Source organism: Polypterus senegalus, chromosome 1 (assembly GCF_016835505.1).
Source record: "Polypterus senegalus isolate Bchr_013 chromosome 1, ASM1683550v1, whole genome shotgun sequence".
Taxonomy (NCBI): Eukaryota; Metazoa; Chordata; class Cladistia; order Polypteriformes; family Polypteridae; genus Polypterus; species Polypterus senegalus.
Window position 1 is genome coordinate 84,138,325 of NC_053154.1, and position 22,806 is coordinate 84,161,130.

At 41.0% G+C, this 22,806-nt stretch overlaps 1 protein-coding gene and 1 long non-coding RNA gene across 2 annotated transcripts in view; one reads left to right on the plus strand and one right to left on the minus strand.

Moving 5' to 3' along the window:
• Nucleotides 1-1,258: 1,258 nt before the first annotated feature.
• rab25b (RAB25, member RAS oncogene family b) overlaps nt 1,259-22,806 on the plus strand; it is a 65,576-nt gene continuing 44,028 nt past the window's right edge. Inside the window, exon 1 of the mRNA XM_039752572.1 lies at nt 1,259-1,619. Within this exon, the coding sequence (XP_039608506.1) occupies nt 1,583-1,619 (37 nt within the window). The 5' untranslated portion in view covers nt 1,259-1,582. The remainder of the gene's footprint in view (nt 1,620-22,806) is intronic.
• Nucleotides 19,761-22,806, minus strand: part of LOC120528414 — a 55,640-nt gene continuing 52,594 nt past the window's right edge. The window contains exon 3 of the long non-coding RNA XR_005633517.1: nt 19,761-20,070. This is a non-coding gene — a long non-coding RNA (uncharacterized LOC120528414). The remainder of the gene's footprint in view (nt 20,071-22,806) is intronic.

Genomic DNA, 22,806 nt, shown 5'->3' on the forward strand with positions numbered 1-22,806 from the left:
CATGCTACACACATTTTCTCATGAGCAAAATATTACTGCTATAGACTACGTATACCCAAGGAGGCCACTTGCTAACTACGTCTTTTTTGAGCTTCACCTAACTTGCCTTCATCCACTTCACATCTCATTTTCTAAGCACCAACTTGTCTCTTTTTTCTGTTCCGAAGTGCTGCCCTTTTTCACGTGCAGCCAGTCCCATTTCTCTGCACAATTACAGCTATTGTTTGGTCAGTAGCACGCTTCTGCTTGTGGCATTCATTTGAATGAACTGCACACCTCACTTCTACATGTGATTGCCACTGAGGCGATAAAAGGACGTGCTACCTAAGAATACACCTCTTGCTACAACATTATTGCAGGCAAAAATCAACAAATGCAAAACTAGGGTTGGCTAATTTTCTGTTTGGTATAACATCACCAAATTTCAATCAAATCTGTCAAAGCATTTCTGAAATTTAATGGTATTTAGTTCTTCTCTCATGGGGGTGGTTTACTCATAAATATTGATATATCAAAATGTCCTTTGTAGATGTCACTGCCTTAGATGTATCCTACTGCCAAATTTCAGTTTTTTAACTAAATGTGAAATGGTGTTTATGTTGATGATCAAGTGAGTGAGCCAGTCAGTCAATTTTGCATTATGTACTATATATACAAAAACAGGCTGACTCTGACTTCCTTCTCAAGCCACTGCAGCCTGATTTTCATTGAATTGTGCCAGTTCATTATATGGCACACACACACACACACACACACACACACACACACACACACACACACACATATATGCTGGTGAACCTGCCAGTGTATTTTTGGAATATGAAAGAAGGCCAGAATCCTCAGAATACTAAGGAAATGTGAAATTCCCCAGTGGAGGGACACCAGCCCAGTTGCGGTGAGGTTAAGAATGCTTTGGCTGCTCCAATGACAGTTCACTGTATATCAATGCACATAACTAGCTAAGCTGTACAAATCCCTGCTTCTGAGCAGGTCACCCTCCCTAATCATCAGCATTTCTTAAGGACAGACCTCTTTGTTTCTGTAAATGACCCCCTTAAGGAGCGATTCATGCAAAGAAGAATGCATTTTGTTAATCATTAACCTGCCAAAGAAAAGAGGGAGTAAAGGGTGGCTTGACGTTGACACTCCCTGCTGGGAGGGGGGTGGGGGGTGTGTGTATGTGTATGTGTGTGTGTGTGGGGGTGGGGCCATCCCTTTGGCAACAAGCTTGCTGCTGTACCTGCCTAACCTGCTCAAGACCAGCCCACTCGAAGCAGCCAGACAAACACCCACCAGCTGCCAGTGAAACAGGTCGCTCTGTAACAGGCAACTCTTAGTTGGCATTTAAACAAAATCTGTAGATTATTTAGCAAGGAAGAGGGCTGCCAAGGAGGGACTGGACAACACATAATTCCATTCACGCAGCATCCTGAGTTTACTTCATTTCTGGAATTAATCCTTCAGTAAGTTGGCAGCTTCACTTCCCAGTGCTCAGCAGTGAAGTAGCTGGTTAAAAACAAGGCACTCGGTTACAGCCACAGAGGGTAGGACACGGCTGGCACAGTGACAGACTCTGCCAAGTATGGGAACTGAGGAAGACTACAACTTTGTATTTAAAGGTAAGTGGCTGTTTGGGTCAAGCTGGGATGATAAGTTTCCAAACAAATGCCTTACCAGTATCAGTGCTCTGCCAATAATCAGAGTCCCAGTTCAGGCCCGCTCTTATAAAAGCCATATTAGGGTATACGGCTTATCTATCCACTGTCTGTTGGTATCTTTCTACTTGCCCTCCTCTCAGAATCATTTTGAAAAATTTTATTATACTCTGTTATGAATGCTGTAATGGTAACACTACAAAGAAAATCCTTCTTAGAGTGGCACAGCAGCTATTTGTGATGCCTTATAACTAAAGGGGCTGGGTTCAAATCCGGGCCTGGTCACTATCTGTGTGGAGGTTGCATATTCTCCCTGTTTGTGTGCATTTTCTCTTTATTTTCCAGTTATTTGTCTTAGTTTAATTGACAAGTTTGAACGGTCCAAGTCCTGTATGAATAAACAAGCAGGTTATTTTTTTCTAGCTCAAGGTTATTATCATGTGTACACCATCATTTCAAATTCTTACTCGTTTGTCTCCCATGTGCTAGTGACAGTAGTACAATACCAATGGCAGACAATAAATACAACAGTATACAGTAAATGCAACCTGAAACAATAAAGACAAGAAACAATCACATAGTTGTCAGCACAAGCGGAAGCTGAGCACCTTTATGACCTGTGGGCAAGAACCGTCCGTAACTCAGGCAGTATAGCCTAGAGTGGTCTTAGTTCAGGTAACATCTTTACTAACAATGTTTGTGTTTCTAAGGCAGTATGTGTTCTTTGTGTCCTGGATTGAAAGAGCGTATATGCCAGTGATATTCTGAGTCAAATTTACCACCCTATGTAATGCTTTGGGGTCTTTATCTGTGCAGGCGCTATAATGAGGTATAATGCATCTACTGCGCTCGGCTGCAGGCAACCTGAGCTTTCCTAAACTGTCTTAGGAAGTGAAGGCATCAGTGAGCCCTATTCACTATAGGAGTGATGTGTCAGTTTTAGGCTAGATATCACGAGTCAAAGAAATTTAAAGTGCTAACCCTCTCCAGTGTTCCTACTGATGTAAATTGTGCACATCTTACTACTTCTTGTGCACTCCACTTTATTCTCAATGACTTGTCTCTTTGGGTAATGGCCTCTTTAAATTGTTCTGTGGTGCATGTGAACATAGACTGGCACCTCGTCTAGGGTTTGCCAATGCAACTGAAACTGGCATATATAATGCCTATAAAAAGTAGTCACCCCATTGGAAATTTTCATATTTTATTGCTTTATAACATTGAATCACAGCAGATTTAATATGGCTTTTTTGACCCTAATGAACAGAAAAAGACGTTTAATGTCAAAGTGAAAACAAATCTCTGCAAAGTGACCTAAATTTATTACAAATGTGAAACGTGCAGTAATTACTTTGGAAAAGAGGGTTAGAATTTGAACATTCAGAGTAAAGCCAAGCAAAATCTGCTGCGGTCAACCCAGGGATGGAAAATGAAGGTTGACCTGGGAAGAAAACTTAAGTTTTCAGGTGTGGTACTGTGTACTAAATTTTGTCATGTGGCCTCCTGAGGCAAAGAAAATCATCTTGATGGAATTAAGAGTCCTGTTGGAGGAAGGCTGTGATGAAGTGGCAGAGATTGAAAATATAAAAAAGGACAAGTACCTAAAGCTTGTCCATGATTGTCAGGACAAAGATTGGACAATATGGCTGTCTATAGTGGAAATGGAGTGTAAGTGAGGATTCCTAGTCCAATAAGTGTGGAATCTTCTGAGAAAAGCTGTACTGAGACTCCACAAGTGGAAAATAGCTGTCTGAAGGCTGGGAGAAAAGACAGAAAGGAACCTCCTGTTGGCTCTGGTGTAAGATGTAGAACACTAACTGGAAGTCTGGAGGAGATGGGAAGTGACTTGGCCACCACCGCTGACCTGCCAGCTGAAGAGTGTAGTGGTTAAGGGTCAAAGCACTCTGAGAATGTTGGGCACCACCCAATGACCTCTCCTTCTGGCCATGGCTCCATCCATAGAAATGAGTGTAAGAAGGCACATATTGAGGTAATGCAAACCTTGCAGATTTGATTTTAAATGGATACATTTGCCATTTTCCCCATCAGTCTGTACTCAATTACTAATCATGACAAAGTAAAACACGTTTTCAGAAAGGTTATTAAAAATCAAAAATTTAAATCTCTCGGTCAGACAAGTATTTGGACCATTTGCTGTGGCTATTCAGACAGTGGTCTGGTGTCTCTACAACTTGATTGGAGTCCTACCAGTGGCCAATGGAATTAATAGGACATAGTTTAGAAAGGCACACACCTTTGTAAATAAGTTCTCACAATTCACATTGCATGTCAAGACAAAAAACAAGCCATGAAGTCCAAGAAATTCCCTATGGACACCACAAACAAACTGTGTTGAGGCATAGGTCAAGGCAAGGGTATAATACCATTTTCTAAAGAATATGAGTGTTCCCAGGAGCACAGTGGTCTCTGTAATTATGGAATGGAAGACATTTGGAACCACCAGGACTTTTCCTAAAGTTGAGCAACAGGAAAAAAAAAAAAGGGATGTGACCAAGAACCTAAAGGTCTGCTGAGATGGGAGAACCTGTCAGAAGGATGGTAATCTCAGCAGCACTCCACCAATAAGAAGTTTATGTTGGTGTGACTAGACGGAAACTACCCTCAAGTTAAAGGCATATGACAGGTTAAAGAACTCTGAGAGCATGAAGGCAAAGATACTCTGGCCTGATGAAACAACAAGTGAACTCTTTGGGCAGAACTCCAAGCTGTATGTCTAGCAAAGGCCTGGCACTGCTCATTACCTACCTAAAAATTGCAACCTTACACAGCCAGGACAATGCTGGAATGGCATCAGGCCTTGAGTGGCTCAGACAAAGCCAAGCCTTAAACCCAAAAGAACATCTCAGGAGAGGCTTGAAGACAGCAGTTTATAGATGCTTCCATAAATCTAATGGAACATGAGACAATCTGCCAGGAAGTCTGGGATAAACTGCTGAAATGCAGGAGTGCAATGCTTGTAGAGGCTTACTCAGGAAGGCTCCAATCTGTAATTGCTACCAAAGCGGCTTCTTAAGCACTGAATTAAGTGTCTGAAAATTTCTATGAATCAGAGATTTTGATTTTTAATGAATTTGCAGACTTTTCTGAAAACATGTTTTCACTTTGGGTTATTGAGTCTAGATTGACAGGCAAAAATGATAATATTGGTCTACTTAAAATTAAATCTTCAACACAATGAAATGTGTAGAATGGGTCTGAATTCTTTTCTGAATTTATTGCATACTAGCAAAATACCCGCGCTTTGCAGTGGTGAAGTACTGCCTTAAAATTTTTATTAAGAAGAAAATTAAACCTTTTTAAACTGAGGGAAAATATACCAATAATTAATTGTTAAGTATCTCTTTGTATACCACATTGTCAGTTCGGCCCAACGGTTGTAACATGACCAAGTTGTGTGCTGAGCTTACTCTTGAGCATGCAACATACAGTTGGCCATGTGAAAAGTAATCTTGTCTGAAATCTCACAGCTTGGATTGCTGCTGTCATAATCAATTTGAGTTTCATGGTTTGTTTCAATTATGACAGTATTTGCAGGACTTGTGTTGAAGTGACATTCGGCATCTGTCAAGCATTGTAAGCATATAACCAGTTTCATCGATAACTTCACATCCAGCTTTTGAGAGTTTAAACATTCATAAACATCAAAGTGTCCACTACTGAAATCGTCACCTGTGAATCTAAGATGTTTAAGAGGCATTGGCAGTTGTTGAAAGGTGTAAAATATTTGTCCATTTCGGTACACTTGAAAGCGACAACCGAACAATTCAGCGGCAGCCATCAACTCACATGCAGAACCATAGGTGAAGGGCTTAAGCATTTCACTCTTATAGTGCTCCTGTGTAGTATAATTATCTCCAGTCCACACCTTGAACCTTTCCCAGTCATTCAATATATAAGACACAATGTTCCTCCGGATATCAAGAGTGAGCCTGATATGGCTGTGCAATATGTAACAAAGAGAATGGAAAAGGTAGGTGCCATCTCCGGGCATGGAAACCACTTGGTAAGTGACAGTTCTTTGATCGATAGTGATCACCTCTATAGACATGTTAATGGTGGTACGGTTGGAATGATAAAGGAAATGGGTACCTGAACAATGTAAAGTAAGTCTAAAATAAACTACACAATAACTATAATCATAATAAACGAACAATAAAACAGCGGAGAAGCCGTGGATTAAATAAAAAGGCTGTAGTTATCAGCAGGGACACGTGGATCCCGTGGCGAAGCAAGGAAGGGAATGTTGAGACTGGAGCGACGGACGGCCTTATATAGGCAGGCAGCCAACAACGTGGGAGGCCTCACATGGTGACCAAGCTGCAGGTTATGGATGTATATATGTACGCAAGTAGGATTCAGTTAGTGTTGGGAACCCGCATACTAAATTTCTTGAAGATGGGCCCATAAGTAACAAAGATCGTTGAAAAGTTCAATATGGCAGCCAATAGTGGCATCGTACCACCAAAACAAGTATGTACATTGGTTTCGGTTAGTGCAGGGAAGCCGCCTACCAAATTTTGTGAAGATGGGGCCATAAATAAGAAAGTTCAACATGGCAAACGTTGTCGACCGTTATGACTGTTACACGTAGAATTTCTAAATGAAACCTGCTTAACTTTTGTAAGTAAGCTGTAAGGAATGAGCCTGCCAAAATTCAGCCTTCTACCTACACGGGAAGTTGGAGAATTAGTGACGTTGAAAAGTTCAATATGGCGGCCGACAGTGGCATCATACCACCGAAATAAATACGTACATTGTTTTGGTTAGCGCAGGGAAGCCACCTACCAAATTTTGTAAAGATGGGGTCAGCCTTCTACCTACATGGGAAGTTGGAGAATTAGTAACATTGGAAAGTTCAATATGGCGGCCGAAAGTGGCATCATACCACTGAAATAAGTACGTACATCAGTTTCGGTTAGCGCAGGGAAGCCACCTACCAAATTTCGTGAAGATGGGGCCATAAATAAGAAAGTTTAACATGGTGGATGTTGTCGACCATTATGACCTTTACGTGTAGAATTTCGAAATGAAACCTGCTTAACATTTGTAAGTAAGCTGTAAGGAATGAGCCTGTCAAATTTTAGCCTTCTACCTACACGGAAGTTGTAGAATTAGTGACGCTTGGAAAGTTCAATATGGGCCGAAAGTGGCATCATACCACTGAAATAAGTACGTACATCGGTTTTTGTTAGCGCAGGGAAGCCGCCTACCAAATTTCGTGAAGATGGGGCCATAAATAAGAAAGTTCAACATGGCAAACGTTGTCGACTGTTATGACCGTTACGCGTAGAATTTCTAAATGAAACCTGCTTAACTTTTGTAAGTAAGCTGTAAGGAATGAGTCTGCCAAATTTCAGCCTTCTACCTACATGGGAAGTTGGAGAATTAGTGACATTGGAAAGTTAAATATGGCGGCCGACAGTGGCGTCAGACCACCGAAATAAGTATGTACATCGTTTTGGTTAGCGCATGGAAGCCGCCTACCAAATTTCGTGAAGATGGGGCCATAAATAAGAAAGTTCAACATGACAAACGTTGTCGACCGTTATGACTCTTACACGTAAAATTTCTAAATGAAACCTGCTTAACTTTTGTAAGTAAGCTGTAAGGAATAAGCCTGCCAAATTTCAGCATTCTTCCTACACGGAAAGTTGGAGAATTAGTGACGTTGAAAAGTTCAATATGGCGGCCGACAGTGGCGTCATACCACTGAAATAAGTATGTACATCAGTTTCGGTTAGTGCAGGGAAGCCGCCTACCAAATTTCGTGAAGATGGGGCCATAAATAAGAAAGTTCAACATGGCGAATGCTGTCGACCGTTATGACCGTTACGTGTAGAATTTCGAAATGAAACCTTTTTAACATTTGTAAGCTGTAAGGAATGAGCCTGCCAAATTTCAGCCTTCTACCTACACGGGAAGTTGGAGAATTAGTGACGTTGGAAAGTTCAATATGGCGGCCGAAAGTGGGATCATACCATCGAAATAAGTACGTACAGCGGTTTCGGTTAGCGCAGGGAAGCCACCTACCAAATTTCGTGAAGATGGGGCCATAAATAAGAAAGTTCAACATGGCAAACGTTGTTGACCGTTATGACCGTTACGCATAGAATTTCTAAATGAAACCTGCTTAACTTTTGTAAGTAAGCTTTAAGGAAAAAGCCTGCCAAAATTCAGCCTTCTACCTACATGGGAAGTTGGAGAATTAGTGATGAGTGAGTCAGTCAATCAGTCAGTGAGTGAGTGAATCAGTCAGTGAGGGCTTTGCCTTTTATTAGTATAGATATACCCAAAGATAGCCTAGTGCATGAACCCGTGACCAATTAATTAATAAAATGAGATCAAAAAAGTGCTAAGCAAATGCACCAAGAAAAGCATTAATTAATTGAATTAGAGAGTGAATGCAAATTTTGTTTCCTATGATAAGAAAAGTTTGAATGAATTTTCCAAAGGAATATTACAATCAGCAATCTGAAGAGACTTTCAATCTATAATAATAAAAGGCAAAGCCCTCACTCACTCACTCACTGACTCATCACTAATTCTCCAACTTCACATGTAGGTAGAAAGCTGAAATTTGGCAGGCTTATTCCTTACAGCATACTTACAAAAGTTAAGCAGGTTTCATTTCGAAATTCTACACGTAACGGTCATAACAGTCGATAATGGTCGACAACGTCCGCCATGTTGAACTTTCTTATTTATGGCCCCATCTTCACGAAATTTGGTAGGCGGCTTCCCTGCACTAACTGAAACCGCTGTACTTACTTATTTCGATGGTATGACGCCACTGTCGGCTGCCATATTGAACTTTCCAACATCACCAATTTTCAAACTTCCCGTGTAGGTAGAAGGCTGACCCCATCTTCACGAAATTTGGTATGTGGCTTCCCTGCGCTAACCAAAACCGATGTACATACTTATTTCGGTGGTATGACGCCACTGTCGACCGCCATATTGAATTTTCCAAATGTCACTAATTCTCCAACTTCCTGTGTAGGTAGAAGGCTGAAATTTGTCAGACCCATTCCTTACAGCTTACTTACAAAAGTTAAGCAGGTTTCATTTTGAAATTCTACGCGTAATGGTCATAACGGTCAACAACGTCCGCCATATTGAAGTTTCTTATTCATGGCCCCATCTTCACGAAATTTGGTAGGCGGCTTCCTGCACTAACCGAAACCAATGTACATACTTATTTCGGTGGTATGCCGCCACTGTCAGCAGCCATATTGAACTTTCCAACATCACTAATTCTCAAACTTCCCGTGTAGGTAGAAGGCTGAAATTTGGTACTTATTTCGGTGGTATGATGCCACTGTCGGCCGCCATATTGAACTTTTAACGGAAACCGATGTCTGTACTTATTTCATTGGTATGATACTACTGTCGGCCGCCATATTGAACTTTCTAACGTCACTAATTCTCCAACTTCCCGTGTAGATAGAAGGCTGAAATTTGGCAGGCTCATTCCTTACAGCTTACTTACAAAAGTTTAGCAGGTTTCATTTCGAAATTCTACGCGTAATGGCCATAACGGTCAACAACGTACGCCATGTTGAACTTTCTTATTTATGGCCCCATCTTCACAAAATTTGGTAGGCGGCTTCCCTGCGCTAACCAAAACCAATGTACGTACTTATTTCGGTGGTATGATGTCACTGTTGGCTGCCATATTGAACTTTTCAACAGTCTTTGTTACTTATGGGCCCATCTTCAAGAAATTTGGTACACGGGTTCCCATCGCTAACTGAATCCTACTTACGTACATATATACGTCCATAGCCTGCAGCTCGGTCATCGTGTGAGGTGGCATTGGGTCCCCCATCCCAACGCCTCCCACGTTGTTGGCTGCCTGCCTATATAAGACCGTCCGTCGCTCCGGTCTCTACATTCCCTTCCTTGCTTCTCAACGGGATTCACGTCTCCCTACTGATAACTACAGCCTTTTTGTTTAATCCACGGCTTCTCCGCTGTTTTATTGCTTGTTTATTACAATTATAGTTATTGTGTAGGTATTTTACACTTACTTTACATTGCTCAGGTACCCATTTCCTTTATCATTCCAACCCCCATTACCATGTCTATCGAGATGATCATATTGCACGGCCATTTCAGGCTCACTCTTGATATCCGGAGGAACATTATGTCTTATGTATTGAATGACTGGGACAGGTTTACGGTGTGGACTGATGATGGTACAGGAGATAATTATACTACACAGGAGCACTATAAGAGTAAAATGCTTAAGCCCTTCACCTATGGTTTTGCATGTGAGTTGATGCCTGCCACTGAATTGTTCGGTTGTTGCTTTCAAGTGTACCGAAATGGCCAAATATTTTACACCTTTCGACAACTGCCAATGCCTCTTAAACATCTTAGATTCACAGGTGACGATTTCAGTAGTGGACACTTTGATGTTTATGAATGTTTAAACTCTCAAAAGCTGGATGTGATTTTATCGATGAAACCGGTTGTGTGCTCACAACGCTTGACAGATACCAAATCTCACTTCAACACAACAAATCCTGCAAATACTGTCGTAATTAAAACAAACCATGAAACTCAAACCGATTATGACAGCAGCAATCTAAACTGTGAGATTTGAGACAAGATTACTGTTCACATGGCCAACTGTATGTTGCATCCTTAAGAATAAGCTCAGCGCACAGCTTGGTCATATTACAACCGGAGAGCTGAAGTGACAACATGATATACAAAGAGATCCTTAACAAATAATTATTGGCATATTTTCCCTCAGTTAAAAAGGTTTACTTTTCTTCTTAATAAAAATTTTAATGCAGTACTTCGCCGCTGCGAAGCGCGGGTATTTTGCTAGTGTATTATATAGTTTCAGTGTCTGTTTTTTAAATATAGTTTATTGTATTTTCAAATGTAATCTTTCATTAAGTGAAATACAGTAGTATAGTGACTTAGGACTCTAAAAACTGGACTGCAGACTGAATCTCACCCACCAACTATCTCAGACAGGCTTTCTTGCCTACTCTAAAAATATGCAGAGCCTGAATGTCTGAATGTTCTCCCTGTATCTGTGGGTTTTGTGATACTTCCCCAAATATGTGTAAATTACATTAACTGAGGAGTCGTAAGTGGAACAGTATTAGGGGTGTGAGCAAGTGGCCCCTGTCATGAACTGGCACCCTCTCGAGGCCTAGCTCCTGTCCTGGGCAAGCCTGAACTGGAGTAAATGGGTCAGAGAATATTATGTTATGCTATGTATGGGTAAAGTGTAAAGTAAAGTGTTGTGTTGCAGCATTCATCATAAACAGCACTGTGGAAAGTTTGATTGTAACAGTGTTAAAATGTGGAATTCTCCATATGTGGTGGACATATTCTAGTGCTGTGTACAGTACACGGTCCTGCCTTCTAATTTACACTTGCCTACTTACATACACCCCATTTTTATAGAGGAGTGAGAAGCGAGAAGTACAACTTTAAATAAGGAGGCTATTCTCCATGAACATTCATCGGCTTAAGGCAGAATGTTTGATCACCATAACATTAATAAAGTATAAAACTACTAGTTGACATCACTGTAATCCAGCTGATGAAGGAAAAGATTCTAGCCCAAGACACTCAGCTGCCTTGGACCATCATGCTACATGCTGTATTTCTGACTTCTCCACTGAAAGCTGTTCCTCTGCTTACACAATTCTCACATTTCCTGCTCTGGGCGTTGGGGTGTCTGCCAGCTAGCAGAAGGAGGCATCATTTAGGAGAAATGCCAACACCCCTCTCCAAGTCAATGGCTATTTTATTCTTATGCACTTACAGGCCCACAAAATAAAAGCAAAAGACAGAAAGTAAAGTTTCTGTTAACAAGAAGAGTGCTGCCTGACTTGACTTGAAACCCATGCAGAGTTTGAAAGCCAAGCTTTATCCACCAGTCTTTCAAATAAACCCTAGTAGGAATGGCACAAATTCAACCTCAGTCACTGCAGTCTTCAAAGAAACTTAAAACAAACCCTGGAGGGTGTGCAGGATTTTCTCTATTTAATCAGATGCTTGTCCCTGCCTGAAACAAAACCTTTTGTTTAATGAGGCCTTTCATTTCCTTATGTCAACACTTGCTGCATTGCATTTCTACTGAACTTTATCCACAAGCAGCATGTTTGTAGAGCACATGGCATTGCCATTTTATGGCAGCTAATCCCCAGTTAAAAATATTGGCAGGAATTAATTGAAGCCCCATCATTAAACAAGAGGCTCTTTCACACATATGATTAAAACACATTTGCTTAATTAGGCTTTCCATTTTCTTATTTTAACACATGCCCATTATTCCATTGTCAAATCCACTCAAAACAATTACAGGCTCATAGGAGTAGGTCACATATTCTGGTTATACTGGGAGTAAAGCAATGGTCTGTCTGTAAAGCTGCATGTGTGGGTACATTTTAGTAGAGGGACAGCAGATGGTCACAGTGGTTAGCACTGCTACCTCATGTGTCCACAGTTCAAATCCCCCTCCTGTGTCTGTGGTGTTAACGTTCTGTGAGGAATTTCCTCTGGTGTGTCCAGTGTGCCACCACATCCCCAGAGACATGCAAGTTAGCCTAACTGGTGACATTCAATTTGCCCCAGTGTGTTAGTAAGGTGGGCGACGATGGAAGAGTACCCTGTATAAGGTGGTTTCTAAACTTACACTCAGCACTGCAATAATATTAGCCACTAGAGTCCAAATTTTGAATTAAGTGGGCTTGAGAATGTCTGCCTGTAATTTTCTGATTTAAAGGTTTGTATATTAGGAATGAATCAAATAAGAAGTCCACCCATTTCCATATCTACAGTTCATATGCCAATAGCATCAGACATAAGGTAAGAAGCAACTTGGGCACTTCACCAAAAGACTGGGGGGACACACTCACACAGCCATTTACACCATGATAATTAACATGGATAGATATCAATAGAAAAAGTCTCACAGACACAAAAAGAACATGCACTTCCAGAGATGCACAAGCCACGTGGCAGCAACACTTATCACTGAGCCATCCTGCTTCTCTCCCTACCTACAAAAAAACTACTGTATCTGCTTTGCTTTTCTCTTCAATCTCAAATTGTGATAGAGAAGCATATTACATTTGCACAGTAGCTGGTTGTGTTCCCTTGTGGCACATGAACCATAGTCTGATTTCTAGTCCCTGCGGGATTTAAATCCTGCCGCACTAAATAATGGCATCTTTCACTCTTGGAAATAAAATGCTTGCTTAACTAGGTCTCTGATTCAAAAGGTAAAGAGACAATCTTCCGCTATGAGTGGCTTTGTACAGTACTTTGTTGAAGATGACTGTGGGACTTGAACCGCAGTTTGATTTCTGGCTGGATTCCCCTGCTGTAAAGTCTGAATTTCTCAGCAAGGTTATTTCTCCAGTATGACTGAATGGGTGTGCCCTACCACAGACTGGCATCTTTCCCGCCCTGCTCCTACTTATGCAGGACAGGAATGAGGACAAGAAGTGCAGAAACTGGAAAAATGGTCACCTGGTATAAAGAACACACAAATTCATGGGACTATGCTCAGTTTCATCTACTTCTACTTTCGGCTGCTCCCGTTAGGGGTCGCCACAGCGGATCATCTTCCTTCATATCTTTCTGTCCTCTGCATCTTGTTCTGTTACACTCATCACCTGCATGCCCTCTCTCACCATATCCATAAACTTCCTCTTAGGCCTTCCTCTTACCTGGCAGCTCTATCCTTAACATCCTTCTGCCAATATACTCAGCATCTCTCCTCTGTACATGTCCAAACCAAACACAATCTCGCCTCTCTGACTTGTCTCCCAACCGTCCAACTTGAGCTGACCCTCTAATGTACTCATTTCTAATCCTATCCATTCTTGTCACACCCAATGCAAATCTTAGCATCTTTAACCCTACTACCTCCAGCTCTGTCTCCTGATTTCTGGTCAGTGCATGTAAACCTTCCCTTTCACTCTTGCTGATATCTGTCTGTCACAAATCACTCCTGACACTCTTCATTCCTCTCCTCTCTAGAGCACATCTCCACCTCTCCGGGTCTCCTCAACCTTCTCCCTACTATTGCTACAGATCAAAATGTCATCAGCAAAAATCAGAGTCCACGAGGACTCCTGTCTAATCTCGTCTGTCAACCTGTCCATCATCATTGCAAATAAAAAAAGGGCTCAGGGCCGATCCCTGATGTAATCCCACCTCCACCTTGAATACATCCGTCACTCCTACCGCAGACCTCAGCACAGTCACACTTCCCTCATACATATCCTGTACAACTCTTACATACTACTCTGCTACTCCCGACTTACTCATACAATACCACAGCTCCTCTTGAAGCACACTGTCATATGCTTTCTCCAGGTCCACAAAGACGCAATGCAACTCCTTCTGGTCTTCTCTATACTTCTCCATCAACACCCTCAGAGCAAACATCGCATCTGTGGTGCTCTTTCTTGGCATGAAGTCATACTGCTGTTCACTAATCATCACCTCACTTCTAAACCTAGATTCCACTACTGTTTCCCATAACTTCAAGCTGTGGCTCATCAATTTTACCCGCCTGTAGTTACTACAGCTCTGCACATCCTCCTTATTCTTAAATATCGGCACCAGTACACTTCTTCTCCACTCCTCAAGCATCCTTTCACTTTCCAAGATTCCATTAAACAATCTGGTTAAAAACTCCACTGCCATCTCTCCTAAACACCTCCAAGCTTCCACAGGAATGTCATCTGGACCAACGGCTTTTCCATTCTTCATCCTCCTCATAGCTGTCCTTACATCCTCCTTGCTAACCCATTGCACTTCCTGATTCATTATCTCCTCATCATCCAACCTCTTCTCACTCTCGTTCTCGTCATTCATCAGCCTCTCAAAGTACTCTTTCCTTCTGCTCAATACACCCTCCTCGCTTGTGAGTACATTTCCATCTTTATCCTTTATTACCCTAACCTGATGCACATCTTTCCAGGCTCTGTCCCTCTATCTAGCCAATCAGTACAGATCATTTTCTTCCTCTTTAGTGTCCAACCTCTCATACAACTCATTATATGCCTTTTCTTTAGCCTTCGCCACCTCTCTCTTCACCTTGCGCCTTATCTCCTTGAACTCTTGTCAACTTTCTGCATCTCTCTGACTATTCCACTTCTTCTTTGCCATCCTCTTCCTCTGTATACTCTCCTGTACTTCCCCATTCCACCACCAGGTTTCCTTTTCTGCCTTCCTCCGTCCAGATGTTACGCCAAGCACCCTTCTTGCTGCCACCCTTACTACATCTGCTGTAGTTTCTCAACTGTCTGGTAATTCTTCACTGCCATCCAGTGCCTGTCTCACCTTCTCCCTAAACTCAACCTAGCAGTCTTCCTTTTTCAACGTCCACCATTTGATTCTTGGCTCTGCCTTCACTCTCTTCCTCTTCTTGATCTCCAACGTCATCTTACAGACCACCATCCTATTCTGCTTAATTACACTTTCCCTTGCCACCACTTTGCAGTCTTCAAACTCCTTCCGACTGACTCTTCTGCATAGGATGTTATCTACCTGTGTGCATCTTCCTCCACTCTTGTACGTCACCCAATGTTCCTCCCTCTTCTTAAAATACGTATTCACCACAGCCATGTTCATTCTTTTGGCAAAGTCCACTATCCTCTGATCTTTTTAATTCCTCTCCTTGACACCATACATATAACATAATTTTTTGCTTTGCGTCCTCCAACACCATAACCTACTGTCTTTGGGGGAGCAGCCAAAATGCTGGATTCGTCAAAAATTTCGATCTCTGGTTTTCAATGGATCTCGATGTTTTAGGATTTCCTGATACCAAAAATATTGATATGTCGATGATGGGTGTGTGTCTGTGTGTGTGTGTGTGTGTGAGTGTCACAGTTACTTGAGGACAGTGTAGAGTTAAAATGGCTGAATGGAAAAATACTAAAGTCAAAACATAAGCCTGTTATGAGATAACGATGTGCAGATTAGTTTTTGAGCCAAATTGTACAAGAGAAAGAGGCACTCTAGAGGAACCCTCAAATAATGTAATTCTGCAATTATGAATTCTTCTCATTAATTGCTATTGCAATGACCTATTTTATAAACAAAAACATCAGCATCAGAGCAGTAAATAATTACTGAAATGTTAAAGAATAGTTCGGGTAAGCCTACTGGCACTCACGTCTGATTTTTTTCTGTTTAAACAGCGAAAGGAGTTAAGAAAAGTTACTCTTAGTCGAAAAATAGAAATAATATAAATAATAGCATAAAGGTGTCCTAGTGGTATGTGCTGCTGCCTTACAGCTCAGGGTCTGTATTTCAGCCATGGATGGAGTTTGTATGTTCGCTCTGTGTCTGTATGGGTTTTCTCCACGTACTCCGTTTTTTACCTTTCATATCCCAAGATTGTATGTGTTACATTGGACACTCTAAATTGACTGAGTGTGGATTTGTGGACTCATTCTAAATCTAGGCCTTGTTTCCCTTTCTTTCACCTCCATAGTGCTGGAATAGACTTCCTTTCGCCTAAACACTATGTTGCAATAAAGGGTTTAGAAATAGATGAAAGGATGAATGGAGGGAAAACAAAGTGTAAGAATATAAAAACGATAGTTTGGACTGAAAGCATATCAATTTGTGCTCATTAAGTATTAAACTGTATTAAACAATGTATTGGGAAGCATGAAGAAAATGACATTTCCAAAGAAAAATGAGCTTAAATTTCAAATGTCACTTCAATAACTCATCAAATATATCTGAGGACTCTTGTCAAATGACAGCATGTGCTCAAAACACTTAGAAAATGCCAGTCTCACGCACCACACCAAATCACTTAACACTAGAATTACCAGAGCCTACAAAAAAACTCGTAAATCCGTCCCACCTTAAATCGCTTCTTAAAACCGTTCTCACTTCTCCGCCAGCGTCTTTTGTGAATCTAAATGTGCTGATAAAAGAAAAGCTGCAAGTAGCTGGCTATTCCATCCCCCCACCGACTTAGAACGTGCACAAACTTCTCCAAGCTCATGCCTTGATTCATTTTCTGGGAGTGAAGTGGAGTTTTAGAGTGGAAATAATAGATCGTTGTTTGGAACACACGCATTTCATGTCTGTTCCGTTTCTACAGAACTCTGTGTAAACACGTTAAAACAGAAACGTTTTTTTTATATTCTAGTAGTAGATGACAACATGTAGGCATAAACTTTATAATGTATGAAGCCTGAAGTCCAAATATCAAAAGAAATATTTTCACAGAAGGTACAAATCTAACACAACCGACTGGGAATCAAAAGGTCACGAGTTCGATCCTGCACCTCTCCCTTTTGAGAAGTAAACTGCTCTTAGTCTTACTATTTTAGAATAAAAACATACATTTGATTTCAGTCTGTAACAGCCAGTGTAATTTATGATACTTGTAAAGGTTAGCTTTGTTTTTTTTTTTTTTAGTCAGTTTTATTTTCTCGGCCGCATTCACGAGCCCAAATACAACCCCACACCCGCATCTGATACTGCTGTTTTCAAATAGATGCGCTGTAACAGAGGTAAACTCAGCTCCCTTCTACATCGGAGCAAGAATGCACATACCATTGCTTGCATACTAAAGTGTCAGCAAGCACTTTTCGTGGCATTACACACAGTTTTGAGCATGCCCTCTGCACACTACTTGTGACTTTAGGCTTTAGGAAGTAAGTAAATAAATAAAGGTAAATTGTGTCATAAAATGATTTCTTTAAAACGTCGAATGTTATTTATTTGGCGCGGACATGTCTGCATTCACTTTTTGTGGCATTACACATGTATTTTTTGAGCATGTCCGTGCCAAATAATTAACGCTGTTTGTTTTCAAATAATATTGCATTTCTCTCTATGCTGTGGTTTTTATTACACACCTGAAAGAAAGAGACAATATATGTGAAAACATCATCGCACAAATGCAATATTATTTGAAAACAAACAGTGTCGTATCAGCTGTAAAAGTATGGCATTTCTAAATGTTTGCTTTTTTTCAGTCTGATTCTCTCAGTCAGACTGTATATTTGTCTCTTATTCAGTGCACACAAGAACATGCAGGTAGCCAGATGCCGTATGCTACAACATGCTGGCGGTGATCAACGCACATTTTAAAAAAAAGAAAGAGACAAATATATGTGACGTTTTCAAGAATTAATTGTATGACACAATTTACCTTTATTTATTTACTTACTTCCTAAAGTCACAAGTGGTGTACAGAGGGCATGCGCAAAACTGTGTGTAATGCCACGAAAAGTGCCTGCTGACACTTTAGTATGCAAGCAATGGTATGTGCATTCTTGCTCCGATGTAGAAGGGAGCTGAGTTTACCTCTGTTACAGCGCGTCTATGTGAAAACAGCAGTATCAGATGCGGGGTGGGGTGTATTTGGGCTCGTGAACGCAGCAGAGATAATAAAACTGACTAAAAAAAAAGCTAACCTTTACAAGTATCATAAATTACACTGGCTGTTACAGACTGAAATCAAATGTATGTTTTTATTCCAAAATAGTAAGACTAAGAGCAGTTTACTTCTCAAAAGGGACAGGTGCAGAATTGAACTCACGACCTTTTGATTCCCAGTCGGTAGCTGAGTCAATTGCGCCACAGAAAAAGTCATAACAATCAACTGTCAAAGTCGCATGTTAAGGCGGTTTTTTGTTTCTGCAGTTATATTTTAGAATAAAAGCGCAATTGTGTTAGATTTGTACCTTCTGTGAAAATATTTCTTTTGATATTTGGACTTCAGGCTTCATACATTATATAGTTTATGCCTACATTTTATCATCTACTAGTAGAATACAAACAACGATCTATTATTTCCACTCTAAAACTCCACTGCACTCCCAGAAAATCAATCAAGGCATGAGCTGGGAGAAGTTTTCTGCACGTTCTAAGTCGGTGGGGGGATGGAATAGCCGGCTACTTGCAGCTTTTCTTTTATCAGCACATTTAGATTAACAAAAGATGATGGCGGAGAAGTGAGAACGGTTTTAAGAAGCGATTTAAGGTGGGACGGATTTACGAGTTTTTTTGTAGGCTCTGGTAATTCTAGTGTTAAGAGAACAAGCATAGAGGGCAGGACTCCACTTCCAAACACACACCATAAATGGCTACTTGAATTTCCTCTGTAAGATGATGGAAGAAAAAAAACATAAGATTGCATTCTCTCTGTCTTTGTGATATAGTGGGTCCGTGGCTTCCGAAAAAAAGTCAGTTTTTTTTTAAATCCGTATAGCTGTGTCGTTGTCCGTGGGCGCGATTGCACAACCGCGGGGAGTTAATGGGGTGATTGGAGCGAGTCGCACCTGCACGTGAGGGTGCGGTCGTTCTTGGCTTCCTGCGGTGTGTAATTAAGACGCTGTGCTCACGGAGGCAGAGAGGGGATATGTGTATATATAAATGGAGGTAGACCAGAGTGGGGGGGGGGGATCGTGGAATAAAAATCGTGGAGAAAGATAAGAAAAAAATCGTGGAAAAAGAGAAGAGAAATCGGATAGGAAGAGAAAGGCGAAAGGTTGATGGAGAGAGAAAAGCGGATGCAGTAAGAGGTCGGAAAACAGCAGTCAGGTGGTGACGATCCGGCCACCTGGAAGGGGGAAATGCCATGAGCTGGGGTCCCGCGAAGGAGCGTTATTCTGATGTGCTCTAGGGGCTAGTTCGCCCCACTGAATGTACCAGTGAGTGGGGTGAGCAGGAGAGGTGCCCACCCGAAGGATCTGAGGAGCGACTGCGGGTGCGCGAAGGATCGAGGGAGGAGAGTTGACCTCGGCGGTCTGGCAGTGACTTACTGATGGAGGCCAAGACGGAGGTTAACTGAAGGAGCTCGTGGTTGTTGGTCTCCGCTGGCCGCGAGTAACGGTGAGCCGGGGAGAAAGAGACAGAGGTGGGCTGGAGATTAAACGGAGAGAAAGAGACTGCGTTTTAATTGCTGCCTATATTAACCTTGCATTTTAAAGGATTTATTTATTGTTGGTTTTAACCCCACTGGACACTTGATTTTATGGAATTATTTATTGAACTTTGACTTTGCACTTTTTGGTTTTTGATTGTTTTGAATAAAAGCACTTTATGGAATATCCCCTGGCATTGAGAGATTTGTCAGCTCATCTCGGTGACATTATCGACGGTGTTGGGTTCAAGGGCTTCTGAACAGCAATAGGAGCACGGAGTCGAACCCGCATCATCACAGTCTTCTGTTATCAGCTTAACTCCACAGAACACCTTTAGAATGCCTTTAAGTGCAATGTCCAGCAATGGGACCCTCTACCTGCTAGTATCTAGCAGCTTTGTTGGCCTCTTCTTCAGGAATGGCATAAACTCTTAGAACTCAGCTTCTGTGCACCAGGGATGTCAAGCAGCTGTGTATCTGACCAACATGTAGCACACTGGCACTCATCTGAGACATGATAAAGAAGAAAAAATTAAAAAGATATTTAACTATATTTTATACATGATATTATGTACTTTCATCATAAGGCTGTTTGTTGAAAGTGCAAGACAAAATAAACATCTCAAATATCTGAAATAAATATATATATACTAGACATTAAGCCCGTTAAAATAACTGGTGCTAGAACAGTAGTGCATAAACATTAGTAGGAACAGTCTATATTAAATGGCAAAGGACATTTTATGTGGCTGTAATATGCGTCACTGTATTGTGTGCCTTTAATTTTCTCTCTCAGTAATTCTGGTTTGTATTTCCGTAAAATGCCTGTAATTTTGTCTGACAGTAATACAGTGGAACCACGGCTCACATAATTCGTTCCAAAACTCAGGTTGTAACCCGATTTGGTCGTGAACCGAAGAAATTTCCCCCATAGGATTGTATGTAAATACAATTAATCCGTTCCAGACCGTATGAACTGTATGTAAATATATATTTTTTTTAAGTTTTTAAGCACAAATATAATTAATTATACCATTGAAAGCTCAGCGTAATAGTAAACTAAATGTAAAAACACTGAAAACCTTGAACAACGGATAAAACTAACACTGCAATAGCTTGCGCTATAGCGATAAGAACTGCTCGCTAAAAACACTTTTTTTTATGAGTTTTAAGCACAGGGAAAAAAATGAACATTTGAAAAATCCGTAATTTAATAAACAACCAAGAAAAGTAACATTGCAACAATGCACGCATGCGCCTGTGTGTGTCTCTCTTAAGCGTGCGCCTCTATGTCTGTGTGTGTGTCTCTCTGTCTCTCTTGCGCCTGGGGGTGTGTGTGTGTGTGTGTCTCTCTCTCTCTCTCTCTCTGCACACACAGGGAATGCACAGGAAGAGACTGAACACGTGCTGTGTGGCCCCGCGCATGCGCACTTCACCTTAAGACACACACACACACGGACACCTGGACGCACACAGGGGTTTTATTAAAGAGGATGATAAATATCCAATTCAGGGTTGCAAGGCTCTTCAAACTTCAATGTTATTTTTTTGGTTATACTGTTTTGTTTTCTGTTGCTCATATTCGTTCATTGTCATTGAATTTCAGCCCAAAATAAGTACTGCTTTATTTTTTCTATCACAAGAAATTACATAGGGCTCTTCATTTTTATTATTTTTTTAAAACACTCAGACTTAAAGCCATTGAAGAAGTGCCTCAGATAGATAGATAGATAGATAGATAGATAGATAGATAGATAGATAGATAGATAGATAGATATCTTGAAGGAACTTGCAGGGTTACAGTAGCAGACAAAAAAGCACATATAACAAGAATTATAATAGCTTAATTAGTTAAATTAGTTAAAAAGGTACAAATACACAAATGACATGAAGCATCTGTAAGTACATTAACAAAGTATAGGAATTTACTAAGTGCAAAATGATTACAACTGCACATACTTAGAAGTTACAGTTTCATAATACCAGATGTCATTGGCTTAGCATATTGCATAAAACATCATTGTATGTTAAGATCTGGGGCAGATTTAGTCATTTTGGGGCCTAAGGCAAACAGAGACATTGGGGCCCTCCACAAACCCTGTAATCCCCATTTTCAGTTTGTAACTTGATGTACAATGATGTCCATTTACCTGGAATTGCATCTGAGTGACTGACTGTTTTTAGTGCTTGTGTTGTGTGGTTGACATCTTGCTTTGATATACAGTATTCCACTTTGTTTTGCGATCAGAGTGCATGACTTTCGGTGATCAGGCAGCCTGCGCAATGAGCTTTGCTTTAAGTGGCTTGTGAACACGATGCAATTGTTTTCCTGATTGGAATCACACCTGCATTGTTCATCCCACAGTGGAATTGTGCGTTTGCACAGAAAAAAAAAAATCAGTCAGCCTATGCAATCTGCTTCTCTGTCAGCACTGTGTGCATGCTCAGTGGTTGTGTTCCTGTCAGGCACAGTGCATATCTGTGCATCTGCATCTGCTTAGAAGGAGCTGGAGTCTACTTACGCATGTGACAAAGCTCACACCTCAATTTCTGGGGTTGCATTATTCATGTCACGGTGTCAAAGACCAGTTGCTTGTAAGTTTTTGCATGACAGATGGACAACCCTTAGCATTTTACAGTATATTTTAGCACAGAGACTTGGATTTATGATTTTTGAGGAGCAGCTCGTTCAGTGTGATTTGCTTTAATTAAGAGTTTTGCAAAAGAAACAGGCCTAGCAGTCTCTCTGAACTGGAATATGCAGGTTGTCTTGTACTGTAAGGTGCATACTTTAATTTAAAGTTACATGGACTGAAATTGCACATAACGTAAAAACACAGGGCATACCTAACAGACATGAGAAAGTCATTTATTATGCTTAACAAAACATTACTAAACAGCCACGTGGTTCCACTCTTAGATGCAGACACTTACAGTGTAACCCAGGCAGCACAGGCTCCAGAATGAAATCGGCTCAAACTTCAAAAGTCACTAAACCTTGAAAGGCACTTATGGAGATCAACTCTGCACAAGAAGGAGATGTCTTTGTGAAGAAAATGACAGAATATGTGAATTTCAGCCATAAACCTACTTATATATGCCTCCAGGCAGTCTGTCTACCTATGAAAAAACCTTCCATTTATGAATCCATTAAAGAAAAACATTGTGGCCCAGAGAGCAGGTCAGGAACCAACCCTGGATGAGGTGCCAGGCCATCCCTGAGTACATTTACACACAAATCCC